Raw genomic sequence first — 18,384 nt, forward strand, 5'->3', positions numbered from 1 at the left:
GACAGCAGGGGTAGATTCTTCTATAAAAAGTGTTCAGCTTTTGCAAAGGGGATAGAACCAGCATCATCCAGCCATCCAATTTTCTTCCATCAATTTTGGCAGAATTGGAGTGGGACTTCTTTCATGAAGTTATTAGCATTGTGGTAACTGCACTGAAATGTTTACACGTGCCATGCAAAGTCATATGGAATGCAACCAAGGGATGTAATGCAGCCTTTCCCAGCCTGGGTCCTTTTCAGCTCTTTGAATGAGTACACTCCCAATGGACTCACAGTGGCCATGCTGGATGTAGAATTCTGGGCTTGAAGTTCACACCTCCCAGATCTGTCAAGTAAACGCAGAGGTCCATTTTTGTGAAGTGCCTTCAAAGGGTTTACTCTCACGCAGTGCTTTTAACCACCACCAAAACTATCCCCTTTTTAAAAACAACAATGTTATTTTCTCCCTATGGTAAAAATATATTCCCCTACTCCCACCGCTACCCCTACCTGTATCCCATGAATTTGTGAAAGCCATTTACAAAAGAAATTTTGTTAGAGAAGGGTAAGGCTGACTGAAGTAATAGGGAATGTTTTATATGCATCCATTTGTGAATTTGAACTTGGTTTTGACTTATTGCAGAAAGATAGCTTGGAAATGAAAATTTTTAAAAGCTCAATGGTCCTGTGGAGCGTATGAAAAGCGTGCTTTCTGCTGTTTTCATAAAGACATTTCCCAACTGAAAAAAAGCCCCATTTAAAGCATCCAGAAATCACAAAGCTGGGCCCTGACACCGATAATGTTTCTGTTTCCTGATCAAGATCATTTGCATATTTTGTTTTCTCTAGCTCTGCTCAGTCCTGAGAAGAAGGAAGCACTGCAGAGATTAAGGGAAGATATAGAAATGTTAACGGATTCTTGGCTGGGAACAGCATTAAAATCTCTCCTGCTCATTCAGTCCAGGTACAGAAATGAGAATCTGCTGTAGCAGGTACAGGGTCTGCTTCCACATTTGTGTGTGATGAAGTGTCTCATAAACAGCACAGTGCAGAACTGTCCATCCAGAATTCTAAAGAGGTTGTCATGTCTCAGTGGAAAACCTTATAACTGGGTATCCAAACCTAAAGGTCACATCTGAGCAAGATAAGCCAGATTTTTTTAGAATATTAATATAACTGTGGATGATCATTGTGGTGGCACACACTCGCTTGTTCTTCTTGCCAGTGGAGTCTTTATCCATAGCCTGTTTAACATTAGGATTCTGTTCTAGTAAGCCAGCTATGGTTTGTTCACAGCTTGTTAAAGGCAGAGCAAGCTAGAATTCCAGGTTTGCATATAACATTGAGCTTGTCAAGCCTCTAGACCTTGCAGAAGGAGCAATGTATGTACCTGCTATTCATTCACAATTAAGTCAGAATTCTCAAATATTGGCATACTGCCATGTCTGATTGTGGTCATTGCTGCATGCGGGATTTAAATTGAACTTCCTTTATTGTTGTTCTTCCCCAATGTTTCTAGATTTACAGCTTATTGATTTTTTTCTTTGTCATTTGTGTAAACAGATCTTTTTTTCCTCCCTCTTGTTTCCCTCTAGAAAAAATTGTGTGAATGTCCTGATAACAACCACTCAGCTAGTGCCAGCTCTGGCCAAAGTCCTGCTGTATGGACTTGGCGAAGTGTTCCCCATTGAGAATATTTATAGTGCAACCAAAATAGGTGAGTTACACCAAATTCCTCTGGGTAGTATTAGGAGTTCCCCATTGAAAGCAAACTGGGTATGGAAAGAAAGAAAAAGAGGAAGACTTCAGTGTGTCAAACCATCAACAGTCAAGTATTTCTTTGTTTGAATCACAAAGATGTGTGTACCTTCCTGGCAGGCAAAGAGAGCTGTTTTGAACGAATCATCTCTCGGTTTGGAAAGAAGGTGACCTACGTGGTAATCGGAGATGGCCGTGATGAAGAAATGGCAGCCAAGCAGGTGACCGTGAGCTTCATCCTTTTTCTCTCTTACCACTCAGGGTGGTCTCATGTCTGTTTCTACTAGCTCTTTGACTGTAGGCTCTGCTTCAGAGCTATGTAGTGCATTGGCCACTCCCCTCTCAGACACATCCCTAGATCAGAAAATAACTTCATGGCTGGTGGTCTGTTAACCTTTGCTTTCTTGGTTAACTCCAGTTCTGGGAAAGTACACTAATGCATTTGCCCACCTTAGTCAGCACCGTTCAAAGTACTGGCTTGTGTTCCTGCTGCACAAAGACAGCTAGTTGAGTGTGGTGGCTAAGATGCTGGGGAAACCCAAATTCAAGTCTCCATGGACTGAGTAGCTAAAATAAATTAGGCTGAGAGAGTATGACTGGCCCGATTTATCTTACAGGGTTGATGTGCACTAAAAATAAGCAGAGAACCTTGAGTTCCCAGAGGAAAGGTGGGATATAAATGTAGTGGTGATGGTGATGATGATGATGAAGATGGAAAAGTAGGTAGTCGGGAAGTTTTGTGTGGCCCCCCAGAACTTTTTTTTTCAACCCTGGAACTCTTCCAGCAACAGCTGTAAATTGGCAGTGTGGCTTCCCCCAATTTGAGGGAGTAAATAACTTTTCCATACTTGAGAGGGAGAGAGAAAAATTGCAAAGTCCCCCCACCCCTCCAAAAATAAATAGAGAAATAAAACCTGGCCTTGCACACATGTAGAATTTCATACCACTGTGCCCCTCTTTATGCAGAAATAAATCTTAATACACCTCTTCCCCTGCACCCCACATTGTCCCCCTCGCCAGAATGAGTTCCATTCATTACAGTATGGTTTCTCTTCTTTTGCAGCACAACATGCCGTTCTGGAGAATCACAAACCACGCGGATTTGGTGTCCCTTCACCAGGCCCTCGAATTAGACTTTCTGTGAGGACCTGGATAAAAAGCATCTTGGCCCTGCTCCCAACAGTCGCCTTGTGGCTTAAACAGGAACCAGTCTGGGGACTTTTTCTTTCATCCAGACAAAGAAATGCAGCCAGTGGAAGTGTACAGTAGGAGGTGCCCCATCGCTGCTTTACTGGGAGAGCCGTCAAAGCCTTGGCAATGCAGTTCAGGTGCTTGAATAGTTCTCTGTGGTTTTTTGGCAAAGGGAGTTTTGGGAGACTTCCGGGCGCAGAATCTCCAGCAGCAAAGATCATTCTCCCTGTGCAGCCCTGTGTGGTATTATACTAAAGAAGAGAAAAGCAGTACATTTTTGTAGAGTACTTTTGCCCCCTGCAGACCTCTCTCAAGCTTTTAAATCGAAAAGGAAGGCAAATAAATTTTTATTTTATTCTATATTTTTACAGAAAGGGGTCCAGATGTGTCTCGCTTCTTGCAAAGAAATAGCACTGTAGATGTTTTAGAAAAAGTCACAAAATAAGGTGTGTTTGGATGATGGGGAGCTTCTTCTCTTTCCTAGTAGGCCAGGGACCGAAAATATCTGACCATTCCCGTGAGATCGGACTCCCAGGGCACCATGGCTGTCCCCCCAGTTCTTTTTCTAGCAAATACCCCCACTTGACTAGCATTTTCTGATGCGAGCAATGGCAGAGGAGGACAAGGCACTTATAGGATTTAATTGTCCCAGCGTGCCATCCCTCTTTTCAGCGACTTTGCATAATTGGGCAATAAGAAAGCTCCTTTTCTTAGACCCAAGGTGACACTCTGCTGTTGCATGATAGGAATCCCCCTTTGGACATAGAAAAATGCCTGCTTTTCACAAACAGGTACTTGCCATGAGCTGCCAACTTCCCTTGCACCAGGGGGAGGGTCTTTTTTGTTCTGATTACTCGTGCTGCAGTTTTTCCGAGGCAAGGAGTTGGGCAGAACACCAGGGAGGGGAAGGGGGTGGGCTACAGCCCTGCAAAACATCATTTCAACTCCAGGGCAAAGGTAGAGCTCTTCAACTCCTTTGCAGAGGATGATAGTGGAGATAGGAGCCTGCTAATTTTCAAGAGATGCCTCCAGTAGTTCTCCAGAACTTCCTAAGTTCTTTAGTACCACTGACAACGGTACCTAATTTTCTTCAGTAATCTCAGCTGTAGCTGGATATTAACTTGGCACTCACTGCTGCTTCTTACTGCCCTCCCCACCCCTTTCTTCTGGTTATCAACCGGGAAACTCTTGAAATAATAAACAGAAACAGAAGCCACCGTTAGGTCACTTCAAACGAAGCGGCAGATGAGAACAGTGGCTTCTTGTTAGGGAGGCAGTGCGGTGATTCCTTCTGAGACAAACGCATGGTAGATATTGATGGGGCAAATTGTGGGCTGCGACATACGGTTGCTAGGAAAAAGGTTCCTGCTTTCTTGCTCAACAAGGAGATACCCAGCCTCCTTGTTTGCCAGATGTATTTTCCAAGTCCTTTAAAAGACAGTCTAGCAGTGTTTTATTGAATGAAGATGTAGTCCCCCTCCCAGAACCTTCTACTCCCCCCCTCCAGAAACAGAATAGAAAGCGCCTCTGTTTGGTTTTATCGCTTTCCTACAGATTTTTATTTCTCAGCTAAGATAGGTAGGTGATTTGCCTCGAGGGCCCTCGCTTGACTTTGGAAATAACTTTGTGCCTTAACTTCTCCCCGGAGTCCTGGAAATGTCAGCAGTCGCATAGACGAGTGAGTGGTGAGCCTGCCCCTCTTCCGTCTTGAGAGTTAATCTTTGATTCTATTTTTTTAAGCACTCTCTGTCAGCATCGCCAGTGGATGTTGAGCCACCAGAAAACTGGCAAGCGTGGCTCAGAATTTTCTATAGAGAAGCCCCTTGCCAGCCCCTTGCCAGGTTTCAGGAATACCTTTGGCCCTGTAGGAAGCTTTTTGCATCAGATTCTGATCATTCATAATGCCTCCTCTCTGATATAACACATGGGCTGATTTGTTTCCCTAAACCACTCAGGGTAATGGCACATTTTCTGTATTAACTTTTATAAACGTCGATTCAGCTCTCGCGTCACTGAATTTGCTGGCTGCTTTTCTCTCGGATCTTCATAGAGTTTGGAAACCAGTGTGTTGCCGCCTCCCTTCCCACTGTTGAGCTTTCAAGCACGCCCCTGGTTTTTTCTAATGCAAAGGTGGATGGACTTGCATCATCTAAGTATGTGGGAGGCTGTCATCTCCCACCAAGTATGAGAAATGGGCTGCAGCTGCAACTACACAAAAGTAAATTACAGTTGCTGATTCTCCCTCAGGGTCCTGTTGATGTCCTGAACTGGTGTCAGCTGTGCTTATGATAGTGATTGGAGGGCATTAATGGCTATATAGATTCCTTAAACATCATGTTCTATGTAATGGCAACTGTCCTGTGAACTGGAAAAAAAATAAAGTCTTTTATTTTCTATACAACCCCCCAATTGTTCTTTTTTTTCCCTCTTTTCTGGAAATTCTACCCAGAATTGCTGTCAGGTCTGGATAGCTGGGGGATTGTGATTTCCCCCAAATAATTGGGGATCAGAAATCCTTGCTGATCTACTGAAAATCACCAAGCTCTATCAACTCTACATGTGTTTTGCTCGATCAGTTCTACATGTCTTTTGCCCTACCCAGAGGGCTTATTCAAGGTGCTCTCTATAAAACAGAAGATAAATCTCAACCTCTTACTTTTCTCAATTGGTGTCAGTGGGATCTTGGGCTTTATAGTTTTCTCTGCCCTTAAACCTTATCACCATCAAAAGTTATTTCATCAGGCCCAAATTGTTAGAGACAGTTGCCATGTATTTAAACAAGCACTGAGTGAAATGCAAGCATATCCTTTGAAAATGGATTCTGCCTGCTTTTATTTCCTTTTACTTTTTTGCCTCCAAATGTGCTGTTTGCAATAAATATAGATGTCAAAAGCCAGATGGGTCTGATTTTTTTTTTTTAGCTGAACACGACATAAGAATTGGACTTGAATTCTGAAACAAGGCTCTAGGTTTTTCTTCCCCATTCCCAAATAAACATGGCCAGCTTGACCACATTTGTTTAAAAATGTCTAACATCATGTATTGTTAGGGCTCTGATACACCAGCAATGAGTGACCTATAGCCTTTCAGATGTTTCTCACAGTGAAGTACTGTGTACTGCCAGTGTAGCCAATTAGGCAGGGTGCTGGGAATTCAACATTGATTCTAGATCATTAATCCCAACTAACCTTCATTCTGGATACCTATGTCTAACATACTTAAATCATGAATCTCATGATCTACTACAACAGGTAAGAATAAGCTTGCTTTTCAGAACTTTTGGGGCATCATACACTAGCCCACCAAGAAATGACTGGATTTTGAACAAGATTAAATTCTATCAGGACCCTCAGCAGTCACCTGTAGCCTTCTGCTTTGGATTTGCACTTTAACTGACAGCTGTCAGTACTGAGAAGTTATATTGAGCAGAATAAGGCAGATATCTCAGGCAGCTTATGATAGGGGCCATGCTAGCAAACCCATTGGCTGACTCGTTTTGGAGAGCTACATGTGAAACAGCTGGGCCTGCTATGTTGGAAGTTCTGTGGACTTAGGTATAAGAAATTAGAACAGGGTCATATTCTCCTCTTATTTGGCAACAAATTGGTTTAGCCAGCCCCTCATCGATGTGAAGACAAAAAGGACTCACACCCCATCCTGAAACTGTAGGCTTACCTAACTAACCTCTCTGAAAAAAATAATGGCACTCTGGTCCCAACCAGCATAGCAATACTCAAGTGGATATGAAAATGGACAACATAATAGTATTTAGTTACTACTGTTTTCTGGGTATGATTAAGCCTTTATCTAACCCCTTGTATGAGCTGTTAAAATAGCACATAGAAACAGGAAATGAAATACTTTATTCAGTCTAAACATTTCAGAAGTGGCAATAAGTTAACAGTTGCACTGAGTTCCCACTGAATTTGGTATTACTGTAAATGAAAAATAATAAACTGGGAGACAGTTTAGTGAAGGGAGGGAGAGAGGTTAAGGCTAGAGTATCTACTCTTCCATCCTCTGAAGTGAAAAAGCAGGTGGGGGCTTTTTCAATTTTTTTTAAAAATGCTTAGGAACAGTAGATCCTTGCCTACCCCTTTGCTGTTCCTCCACTCCAACTTGCAACCTTCTGTGTTGGAGGCTAGAATAAGTTGAATATACATATCTGTGCTATACACATTTTTGCTGATTCCAATCAGCCTGAACAGCTGTGAAAACACTAACGCTGATAGTATTTTAAATTAGGTACATAAGGGATGGGAGGAGCGCCAAATCCAGAAAGAAGCGTTAGGCATGTTTTCCAAGCCTCACTTCAGGATAACCTGGAAGAATTGGAAGAAGGATTGGCCTCTCAAGACTCTTGAAATATAAGCTATTTGGCCACACATGTCCAAGACCAAGGAGGACAGTGGAAGGGATGAAGCAACTCTAGCTTGTTCAGATGTTGCATTATAGCAAAGTCAAGCAACCTACTGTCCTCCAGGTATTTTGGAATTCCACATCCAATCAGTCCCAGTACAAAACCACAGTTTACTGCAATGAATGACCAGGTTTATCAACTCCCTCATCTCAGTGAGATAGGAAGAGTCTCAACACCAAGAACTATAGTTTAGCACTACATCCAAATTCTAAACTCTGATTCATCTTTACAGTGGTATGTTAAAACAAGCCAGTTTCATAGCTTATGCTTTGAGGAGTATGTGTTTTTCCAGATAAGCTATGATACCCGTATAAAGTATGATGTCATAGTTAAGACACTATGACAAGAACTGGTTAAAAGTAGAAGTGACAGCTTGGAACCCCTCTGGTAGCCACATTAAAGAAAAGAGAAAGCACGTGACCAAGGATCCCTTCAACTAATTTTTCCTGGTGTAGCATGCTATCTGAACACAGGCAGAGGGCAGTCAAGTACAGTGAAGTGAAGGCCTGAATTTAAGATTAAAGGAAAAGTTTGAAAAGTGCACTAGAATTGAAAAATATTGCAACCGACAACATGGTGCAAGTCATAGAATCCAGTTTCTGTGTCTCTCAGAAAGCAATAATGGTATACCTATGGACCATCAGGTCTTGCTAACGACATTTCCCAGCATTCTTCACCTTTGGCCATATTTGACCATATCTGCTGATGTTGCTACAGATTCCTCACCCCTCTAAAGAATCTCATCAAGAGGACAGCTGGCACAATCTCACCCTTAACTAATAACAAGGTTGTTGTTTCTGACTGATGAGACTTGAATCCATCAGCCTTGTTGGAAGAATCAAACTCCAGAATGTAAGCCTTTGATGTCTCCTCTTTCTTTGATTCACAAACAGCCCTCCCTGGTCTGGTGACCTCCAAATGAAATGAAATGAACATGTGAAGATCTGCAGGAAACAAATCCAGAAAAAATCAGGGAAAAAAATATTAAGGTTTTCCCCCTAGGCATCTCTAATTGGGTGCCACTTACAATCATCTCCATGCTGGTTGGGAATGATGAACATTGTCCTCCAACATATCAAGTGAGAGGAAAAGCTACTTTAGGTGAATTTGCACAAAAGGGGCAGCAGGAAAAGCTGAGAAGAGCATCTTGCCCTGAGTGAGCCAAAGATGCAATCAACCTTAGTGGTAACATCTACCTTGTGCTTAAAAATTTCCTTCCTAGTTTTTTGGCTTAGCTTATGTGGCTAATCCTGAAAGGAGTATAGGCACAGATTCAGCAGACCACTGGTACAAATGTTTTCTAAATCTAATTCAGCTGTAGTCCTGTCTTGGCCCCTCTGGGCATGAACAGCCTGGCTCACAGATACATATCCCCAACAGTCCCATTCCTTTGGTACTGAGTCTCTGCTGAAGAGCCAGCAAAGAAATTCTGAGAAAGTCTGTATGTCCGATGGTTGATGAGAGGTTCTATAACCATTTGGCGGAACACAACAGCATCCCCGTTCCCAGGCTCACTGCTGTCCACTTCATCATAATTCCCAAGGGGTACATTTTTCACAGTGGGGTGAAAACACCAGTAGTAGATGACTTTCAAGAAGATGCCAAGGACATAACAGACCAGGGCAGCCAGGAGTGCTGGGCGCACGTGGGAATCCCAGCTCGAGGGAAAGCTGTACCAGAACCAAGAGGCAACAAGGATGGTGCTGTCCAGCAACAGGAAAGCATGGTAAATGGTTGAGCGGTGGCGCGTTTTCCCCTCGGCCACATTGAACCAGCAGAAATAGAGGATGACAGCCGCTGTAGCTTGGTAAAGCCACTCAAAGGTGACATGTTCCATTAAGTCTGTCCCTTGCAAGAAGACCCAGAGAAACATGACCAACCAGATGCCCAGGAAGTGGAGGAAAATGTAGCTTGGGAAGGTCACTGCAAAGAGCGCCAAGGATAGGATGCGAGGGCACATCAGCAGGAAGTTCCACAGGAAGTAGAGGACTGAAGACAGGAAGGCCAGCTTCTCCTTGTCCCGCAGGAAGCTGCGCAGGGTCTGATGGTAATCCAAGAGGGCCCAAGTGATACACAGAAAAGATGTGCAAATCCCAAGTACTGCAAGGAAAACAAGGGAGAAGGCAGCGGAAAGAGAGATCAGGCTGAGGAAGAACCTCCCCAATTGCACACATGTAAGTACTGGTGCTGAAAGGGGCAAAATCTACCCCTTGAACGGAGGAAGGGTTCAATTTTTTAAATTATTCTCATTTCTAGTGCGTTCCCTATCATAACATTTTTCTGCTAGAGTATGTAATCCTCTACATATTAACATAGTAAAATCAAGGAGGAACATATAGGATTTTGCTGTAGTGGCTATTTGGTTTGGAAGTATGCTGGATAAGCCAGTATTTCTCTCTCTGAGTAACCTATCTTATGAAGTTGTCCCAAGGATAAAATGGAGTTCCTTCCAAGAAAGGTATGAGGTTATAAATAAGAAACTAACGAACGAAATAAAAATGTGTGGCAAATTGATGTATTTCAACTTTTTAAAAATGTGTGCATGTATGTAAGTTGCCCAGTACCATTTTTCTTAAACTGGGTCTGTTTTTTGATGGGAACTGCAACAAAGTGCTGCTGTGTGAACTGTTGTGGTCCAAGATTCCGAGCGCTCAGTCTCCTTAGCAGTTTTGGCATCCTCCTCCTCCAGATTCTTATTTGATTTTTTCCCCTTTTATTGTCGTATTATAAATCTTGATATATTGTATTACTTCAATAGATTTCAGTGCAGTAATGTTTAGATAATATGATTAAAAATTATTAACATTCTATTTAAAAAGCTTAAAAATTGAAAATAAAAAGGAAAGTAAAAATTCTGTCTGTATTAATTGCCATCTAGGACGTCAGTGTTACAAGCATTAGATTATTTAACTTTTCATCCAAAATTGAATATAAGATAAAAAAAGAACCACTGCAATTCACATCAAAGTATTGGTTATATCAATAGTTTCAATCTTACTAGTTACTTAATATTAAGATCTCCATTGTATTGTTACTTAATATGTGTGTGTGTGTGTATTTATATATGTGTGTGTGTGTGTTTATATATGTGTGTGTGTGTTTATATATATGTGTGTGTGTGTTTATATATATATATATAAATAAAAGGAATATATATATATATATATATAAAAAGGAACAGCTTTTGATTTGATTTTGAATTTCCTTTTCCAATTTGATTGAACAAATTAACAAGAACATTTAACCTGAAATTGTTATTTGTCCGTATTGTTTTTATATGTCTGCAAACCTTGAGTTCTCACAAGGTTGAAGATTTGGGCTACAGAAATGCTGACATCCACTGTGTTTATTTCGGCAGAAGCTCACATTCCTCCAAAACCAGCCCCTCCCAGTCGGTGCTCACCCTGAAATATCTCAGCTTGACTGGTGCGCAGGATGATGTAGATCACCAGGATGAGCTGAGGTGCACTTTCCAGAAAGGTCTCAAAGAGGCGCAACAGGCTGACGTCGTGTGACAGGAAAATGGCAAAGGCCTGTTGGGTTGCTGTTGCATCGTCCATCTTGCACGCGTGGAAACCCACCTTCAGGACACAGAGACATCTGTGCAAGGCAACACAGCAGTGTCTAAGACAAGCATTGGCAAGAATTGGAATTCTGAATGCATGCAATAGGCACGCTCCCCAAATGGCAGCCACGGGAGACTTATTGCAATATGGCCACAGCGATGAGCACGGCCAGTCAAAACATCCAGCAACCAGTACTTTCTCTATGATGTTTTCTACACCATTCCTATGACAGCTTCGTCAGGTCCAAGAGCATGCCTGGAAGTAAATAGGAGGACTGAGGCCTTTCGCTTTGGAGCATGCTAGTTTCCGACTGATTTATTTTTAATTTTAAATAAATGGTCCCTAAAAGCAATACCTCTGTAGTAGACTTCACCCTTTTTCCCATTCAGGAAATATGCAAGATAACTGACCGGATAATTAATTTCACACACAGTGCAGCCCTAATGGCTTAGTGTATTGTGGAAATCACCACACTGATTTCCATATCTTGGTTTACGGCATGACTTTAGCACTATTGTTTGTGCAGCCCACTGTAGCTTAGCACACGAGGCTAAATCGTGTTTGCCTACTTTGGCCAAGTTCTTGGCAGCCCACTCTATCATTATGACTTTATGACTCGAGCCTGGGACCGTGTGAACCCAGCCAGCGGGGTTAGTTGACAGTCCGGTGCAGTATGTGGACTCTGGCATTTGGGTCAAAGGAGCCGGAGTTCAGGAAGCGAGGCAGGGTGTGATGGAACCTCCTGTTCGTTTGGGTGTGCTGTGTGCAACCGGCTGGGTCCATGAACAGAAGCATCCTGCTCCTCTTACCTGTACAGGTAGCCAAGCTGTAGGACATGGAGCAGCCTCGAAGTCCGGGGGGACAGATGTGGGAGGCCCTCCTTCTCCGCGTCACTCCGGAGCCAAGCCCAGCTAAAGAACTGGGTCGCCAGGGAGGAGAGGGCCAAGAGCCCCAGCACCAGCCCACCCCAGTGCAAGTGGCCAGCTCGCAGGTAGCTGGCAGCCACCCACACGTCGGCCCCCAAGTCCAGCAGGAAGGCGAGGGTGCCCATCAGGGCGAAGGCCAGGTCCAGGCAGCGGAAGCGGGGCGGCTGGGGAAGGCTGCAGCCGGGGCCACAGCCGGTCCTAGCCATGGTCCTGCTGCAGGGCAGGAGAGGGCAGGGCAGGGCAGGGCAGGGCAGGGCCGCGCGAGGGCCAAGGTCCTCGGAGGAGGCCTCGCAGGGCGCGGGGCCGCCCGCTTTTGCTTCCCCGCAGCGGCTGCCGCGCGTGGCGGCGCCTCGCCTCGCCTCGCCTCGCCTCGCCTTCCGCGGGGGCTGCGAGAGGAGGCTCCGCTCAGCGCCGCTGCCCGCCAGCGAAGCGCAAACGAGGAAGCGTCCCCGGGATTCCCCGACAGAGCCCTCCCCGAAGGCTCTCCCCGAAGTGGCCCTTCCTCCGGGGCTGCAACCGCCCCTTCCCCGCCCCGGGACGCATCGCTCCCGTCCCCGCTCGCCCTCCCGCGCAGAGCCGGCCCGCGCGCCCCCGCCCCGCCGCCTCCCCGTCCCGGAGGCAGCCAGGAGAGCCGGGCTTCTGCTCGCTGCCTCGACGGTAGCGGCGCCCGGAGAGTCCCTCCATGGCCCGCGCCGGGGCAGCCGCCGGGCCTGCTTTGCCCGGAGAGAGGCGGGACCCAGAGGGGAGAAGGCGCAGCCCGTGACCCGCCCGGCCAGGAAGCGGGCCTGCCTTCTGGCTGGGGAGGAACGGGATCGCTGCCCGTCCGGTTTACGCCGAGGCGGGCGCTGCGACCGCCTTGGAAGGGGGACGCCGAGGCTGGGGCGGCTGCAGACCCCGGGCTGCGTTTGCACACTACGCCACGCTTGGCAGATGGTGATGATGATTTTGCCTTGAGGCAGCTCGGTTAGCGACTGGGGCAGTGGTGCCAATGCAGGAGATAGCCCATAGAGGTGAATATGTGTAGCTCAGGGGTGAACTGTGGAGTCCTTGGCGTTCTCTGAGCTTGGTCCTTTTCTTGCAAACGTTTCATTACCCGGCCAGGTAACATCTTCAGTGCTAAAACGGGATGGGTTTTGCTCTCTATTTATGTACTGTGGCCTGCCTTGCCAGTAAGGGTGGGGGTTTTGTTTTGTTTCGATAGAATGTCTCAGATTCAGGCTTCTGCCTTGTAATATCCCGCACCTTCTTGCAAGGAGTCGACGGAGACACCCACCGTCCACCCCTTTCCGCTTTGATCCCAACAACAGCCCTGCAAAATAGGCCGTGCCGAGTGTTCATAGAAGACTTCGTACCCGCTGAGCCTTTATTTGTCTATCTGCATTTATTTTTTATTTACTGATTGGATTCGATTTGCCTTCATTTATTTTAATATTTATTTATTTATTTGTTTACGTGTATGGTTTATTTAATATTTTATACATATTTAGTATTTATTTTAATTGAAGTTCTGCTCTCTCTGTGGGGTTTGTATATTTTAAGATCTATTTTTTAAAAATGTGTGATAATGTTTTTATTCTAATAGTAACTTTTAATCTTTCAATAATGCCTGTTTTTATTCACTTGCTGTTTTATTTTAATTGTTGTACGCTGCCCTGAGTTGCTTTGTGTGAGATGGGTGGCTATATAAATGTGATGTATAAATAAATATTATTTATAATAATAAATAATATTTATTTGAATATTATTAGCTGCCCAACTCCATAATTTAACTATGCTTGATTGAATAAACCCAAACTGGCTAGGTTCATGGACTAGGAAGCCATAAAACATGGCTAACAAACCACCACAGAGAGGTTTAGCCCAACATACTTAACCATGATCATGTCAGTGACTGGCCCATAGACACCCAATGTACTTGGAGAGGGGATTTGAACCCAGTCTACCATTTTGATCCTTTCACCTCTCTTATTTCTAGGTGTGTTTCCGGTGTTACCTAGTCCAAAAAGAGACCCAGGTGATCAACACACTCTTGTCAATCACAAGCTCTCTCAGAGAAGTGAATATCCGTAACTCAAGGTTGAACTGTGGAGTTCTTGGTGGTCTCTGAGCTCAGTTGTTTGCTTGCAGACCCTTCATTACCAACTAGGTAACATCATGATGAATGAAATGTCTGCAAGCAAACAACCAAGTTCAAAGGACAAGCTCTCTTTTTTAACTTGCAATCCATTGACAAAATTGGAGAGATAGCTTTCCAGATGTTACTGAATTATACCTTCCAGCTGCCTTAACCCAGGTAACCCACCACGGTGATCAGTGATAAACAATCTGGGAGTTGGGGTTCACTAACATCTTGTTATATTGTGTACTCTTGAACACTGGACATCTGAATCACTTGTAAGCATCAAGTGTACATCTGTGGATTGTTGAAGGCTTTCACGGCCGGAATACGATGGCTGGTGTGGGTCTTCCGGGCTGTGTGGCTGTGTTCTGGAAGTTTTGTTTCCTAACGTTTCGCCAGCATCTGTGACCGGCATCTTCAGAGAGCAGGAGCACAGACAGGAGCAGTTCTCTCTGTGCCCAGGGTGATGTGACCCTTTTGTGGGTATCTATAGAGATCTGAGGGGGGGAAAGGGGTGGTTGGGGTGGTTGGGGGGTTTGGGTTACTGAGTGGCTGCTTGTTTTGGTGTCAGCATCTGTGTGTGTCTTCCTGGGGATTAGGCAGGGTTTTTTCTTCTATTGAGTTGTTAATGAGTGGCTACTGGGGATGATTAGTATGTTCATTGTGAATTCACCAAAACAAGCAGCCACTCTTAACCCAAACCCCCCACCCCCCCTACCCCCGAACCCCCCCACCACACACCCCCAATCCTCCCCCCTTCAGACATGGCCACACAGCCCGGAAGACCCACACCAGCCATTGTACATCTGTGGGTTGGGGGGTGTTTGGTGAAGGAACCATCTTCCACCCTGATGATGTTCTGGAAGTCTTCAAAACCTTGGCTGATCTCCCAAGCCTTGAGGTAGGGTGGTTGAGAGCCCATCAGCTGGGTTTTCTGTTACACAGAACATGTTGGTTTGGATGCGTAGGGTTTTCTTTTGATTATTTTCCATTTTTTAGCATAAGTCGTTCTGGAATCTGGCAGGCTCTAAATCTCATAAACAGCTCTCTGTTTGTTTCCTATCTAATATCTCAAAGGAGAAAGCAGCCCTGCAGATTTTACAGAAGCATAATCACATTATAGCTTTTAATTTTAATATTCCGTGTTCTCTCTACCTGATATGAATAGGCATTTATGAGAAGTATGGGATCCCAGCAAGCATACTGAGTAAAGTCAATTCCAGGCCTTTTAGCTAAATGCTTTCTCATGCACTGTGATATACTTATTCCCTTTTTCACAGGTTGAGTAATGCCTGATTCAGAACTGTTGCAAGACCAGTGGCTCTCATGACAGTTTCTCTCATTGTTTCCAACTTCTACATTTGGAATGTTTAAGTATTTTGAATCATGCAGCTTGACACGTATTAGAATTAAAAGTTCACTTCTCCAACTGTTTTGTTTCCCTTTTTATCAGCAATCAAAAGCCCAACTTAAATACATTCAAGGCTAAAACCCTTTGCAGAAATAGCTGGAGTTAATGAGTTGTCAGAAAATATGCACAGAACTGTGCTGTAATTCTGGAGTTTTCTATGGAGAACAGATCACATTTTAGGTCATAGTTATGTAGAAATATTGAAAATTCAAATGGGTTCACAAATTCTAAGCACCATTGTCGTTCCCACATAAGTTGGCAGAACTGAATGGTTGATTATTTGTTTATTTACTTATGATCATTGGTATGTTCCCTCTTATCAGTTTTTATATTACATCTTTTTCTTCAGTTGAACAATCAAGGTGACTGGAAGCTAAGTCCAAGCAACTTCTTCTGCCCTATATTTAAATACTATCTTCAAGTCTCAGGAAATCTTATCTTACCCTGTGCTTTGTCCCTGTGAAAACCTGAAAAACAATTAAACAATAGCTGTGAAATGGCTTGGTTCAGTTTAAAAGATTCTGAATCAGCTCCAGTTAGGTTCCTATAGTCCATGCAGAATATGAACATGTTTAATACTTCCCCTAAGCCACTTAAGTTCTACTAGTTCAACAGACTGGGGTTTGTTTGGTTTTTTTTGTTAAATAACTGAAAATTATCCTCATTTGTTCTGTTGCTGAAGTTAGAAGATTGTCTGCTCCAGCCCACTGTAAGAAAAAATAAGAGACTTCAAACACTAAAACAAACTGGTTTATGCAACATAATAAACCATGGGTCCTTTAATAATAGTTTATTGTAAAACAACAATTAGCTGGATTCACTCTACACAGCACACCAAAACCAAAGAAGCCAGAATGGTTTACCAGAATGTGAAAACCTGGACATGGTATCCTGTTGTAGGCAGACTAGAGGACTAGATTTGAAGGTACGGTACATATTTATTTCTCTGTACAAGGCCTGCCTTCCTGTTGGGATGAAATTCTGTGTTACAAAGATTGCAACTCTCATCTCTTTTATGGCATTGCAGGCCTCGGATAAAATAGGAGGTGAAACAGCAGAGGCGTTGAAGGTCACGGTTTGGACGCTATTGGTTTTCTTGTTAGAACAGTTACCCAAGAGCTACCTCTCCTTGCTCACCTATCTTCCCTCCTATCTTTTCTCTTCCACTGCCTATTTACTTTTAAAAAACACAGATATTTCAATTTGAGTTAGTGGCTGTGTTCACACAGTGCACTTAAGTATACTTTCTTTCATTGTGGTTTGTTAACTAAGCCCTGATGGCTGGGTTTACAGACACAGTGGATGAGATCAAACACCGTACTAAGTCAAAACCAACCCAACCACATTTATCTATTTGCTAGTGTGGACTTTTAAATGCTATCTACTCCATGGATTTTAGGTGGCTTACAATTCTAAAAACATAACAATCAACAACCTAAAATACAGTGGTACCTCGGGATACGAACTTAATCTGTTCCGTGACTCTGGTTGCAACTCGAGTTGGTCTCAAGTCGAGGTAAAGTTTCCCATAAGGTTCAATGTAAATCCGGTTAATCCGTTCCGCCCTCCGAATTTGGTCGCAACCCGAGGCAAATTTCCCCATAGGGTTCAATGTAAATCCGGTTAATCCGTTCCACCCTCCTCCCGAATTTGGTCGCAACCCGAGGCAATTTTCTCTTCAGAGCCTTACTCCCGCCAAGCCTGCTCTGCATTTTCTTTGGAGCCATGCTAACACGCACACCAAAAACCTTCGCAAAACACCACAAAACACACCACAAGCCTCACCGAACGTCTCCTTGCTACCGTGACCTCGCCCACAGGAAGCCGCGACCACGTGGCAGCAGGGAAAATGGCCACGGATCCGGTTCGTAAGTCGAGGCGAGTTTGTAACCTGAGGTAAATTTTTCCTGCCGAAGCTGGTCGTAACCCGAAATGTTCGTTAGTAGAGGCGTTCATAACCCGAGGTACCACTGTACTGCACAGCTGCTGTCCATCTAAGTGGGCTTCTCTTCTACAAAAGACTTGGTAGAAGAGCAGTTTTACTTCCTTCCTAAAAGTTAACAGGGTCCCAGGTAAGGAAAACTTCCCCTTAATCCCAATTTAGGGCAGTAAAACCCAAACAGCTGAAGAGTGTTTTGAAGTTTTATTGAATCTGTGATCACAGGGTGCTCTCAACAGGAGAAGATAAAAGTTTACAGTCAGTCAGTTGTGTAGGTTTACATGTTACCTTTTCCTGCATATCTTATAAGGACAAACAGGGATTGATTTAGGAAAGCCATGTCCTTTATCATACATGGTTATTCCTCTTTCACTTCTTTCTCTGGGGATTTGTACAAGACAGCAGTTTGGACAAAGAGAGCTTGTTTGCAACTCCTGTATAGCCTCAGCTCGTTATCTCCTATTCTCTTCCCTGCCAGTATTTTGTTTTATGCAATATATCTGCTACCATGATGGCTTCTAGCTTATTCTGTTGTGTACCCTAAATACAGCTTTGGTTGTGTCTGCTCATGTTTACTGATTTTGGAGTTCAGCAGCATTCACCGTGACTTCAGGGGGCAAGCTTTTCCAAAGTGAGGGGAAGGACGTCCTCGATCCACCCCTGCTGAGAGGCATTCCCTCTCAACTAATATGATTTGAGCAGACAGATTCCACATGGACAGGCATGAAAGTAATAAGGACCTGAGACAAGAGTGATAATTACTACCTTGATTTGGGCCTGTAAGCCTACTGGCAACCAATGTGGCTCCCACAATATTATTCTGCTAAAGCAGTTTTGATCACCCAGCAAGAAGGCAACTGAAGTCTGCCTCAACTGTAGCTTCTGGGTCATCTTCAAGGGCAGCCCCAAATAAAGCAAATTGCCGTAGTCTAACCAGGAGATGATGATGTCGGGCAGAGTGATAATCACAAACACTCCTGTTTGTGCAGAGCGCAGCAAAAACTCCAGGAAGATATTAGCCATGACAGCAAACACAATGCAATGTCCATTTCTTGTTTCCCAAAGAAATCCAGTCA

At 44.1% G+C, this 18,384-nt stretch overlaps 2 protein-coding genes across 6 annotated transcripts in view; one reads left to right on the plus strand and one right to left on the minus strand.

The window, feature by feature from the left end:
• EYA3 (EYA transcriptional coactivator and phosphatase 3) overlaps nt 1–5,821 on the plus strand; it is a 32,278-nt gene extending 26,457 nt beyond the window's left edge. For 3 of the 5 annotated variants that reach the window (XM_088140038.1, XM_088140040.1, XM_088140039.1), the window contains 4 exons: nt 828–942; nt 1,574–1,695; nt 1,836–1,957; nt 2,800–5,821. In XM_088140038.1, the coding sequence (XP_087996164.1) occupies nt 828–942; nt 1,574–1,695; nt 1,836–1,957; nt 2,800–2,880 (440 nt within the window). In that variant the 3' untranslated portion in view covers nt 2,881–5,821. The remainder of the gene's footprint in view (nt 1–827; nt 943–1,573; nt 1,696–1,835; nt 1,958–2,799) is intronic. The other 2 variants (XM_007434853.4, XM_007434855.4) reach the window with 1 other exon arrangement.
• Nucleotides 5,822–6,779: 958 nt separating this feature from the next.
• On the minus strand, nt 6,780–12,615 carry XKR8 (XK related 8). Its single transcript, XM_007434859.4, has 3 exons — nt 11,723–12,615; nt 10,751–10,947; nt 6,780–9,447 (listed from the first exon to the last, which is right to left on the minus strand). Exons 1-3 carry the CDS (start codon nt 12,043–12,045, stop codon nt 8,705–8,707), a joined length of 1,263 nt encoding a protein of 420 aa, XP_007434921.1. The 5' UTR covers nt 12,046–12,615; the 3' UTR covers nt 6,780–8,704.
• Between the last annotated feature and the right edge of the window lie 5,769 nt (nt 12,616–18,384).

This window comes from Python bivittatus, unplaced genomic scaffold, assembly GCF_059951505.1.
Source record: "Python bivittatus isolate LINGU-HERP-01145 unplaced genomic scaffold, Pbiv_v1 ctg000310_np1212, whole genome shotgun sequence".
Classification (NCBI taxonomy): domain Eukaryota; kingdom Metazoa; phylum Chordata; class Lepidosauria; order Squamata; family Pythonidae; genus Python; species Python bivittatus.

Bases quoted from the DNA above. Each gene is read 5' to 3' on its own strand.
- XKR8 (XM_007434859.4), bottom strand. From the start codon at position 12,045: ATGGCTAGGACCGGCTGTGGCCCCGGCTGCAGCCTTCCCCAGCCGCCC. The intron at 10,948-11,722 runs GTAAGAGGAGCA...TGCCTTGCACAG, and splicing joins CAGCTTGGCTACCTGTACAG to ATGTCTCTGTGTCCTGAAGG. The intron at 9,448-10,750 runs GTGAGCACCGAC...TTTTCCTTGCAG, and splicing joins TCAAGCTGAGATATTTCAGG to TACTTGGGATTTGCACATCT.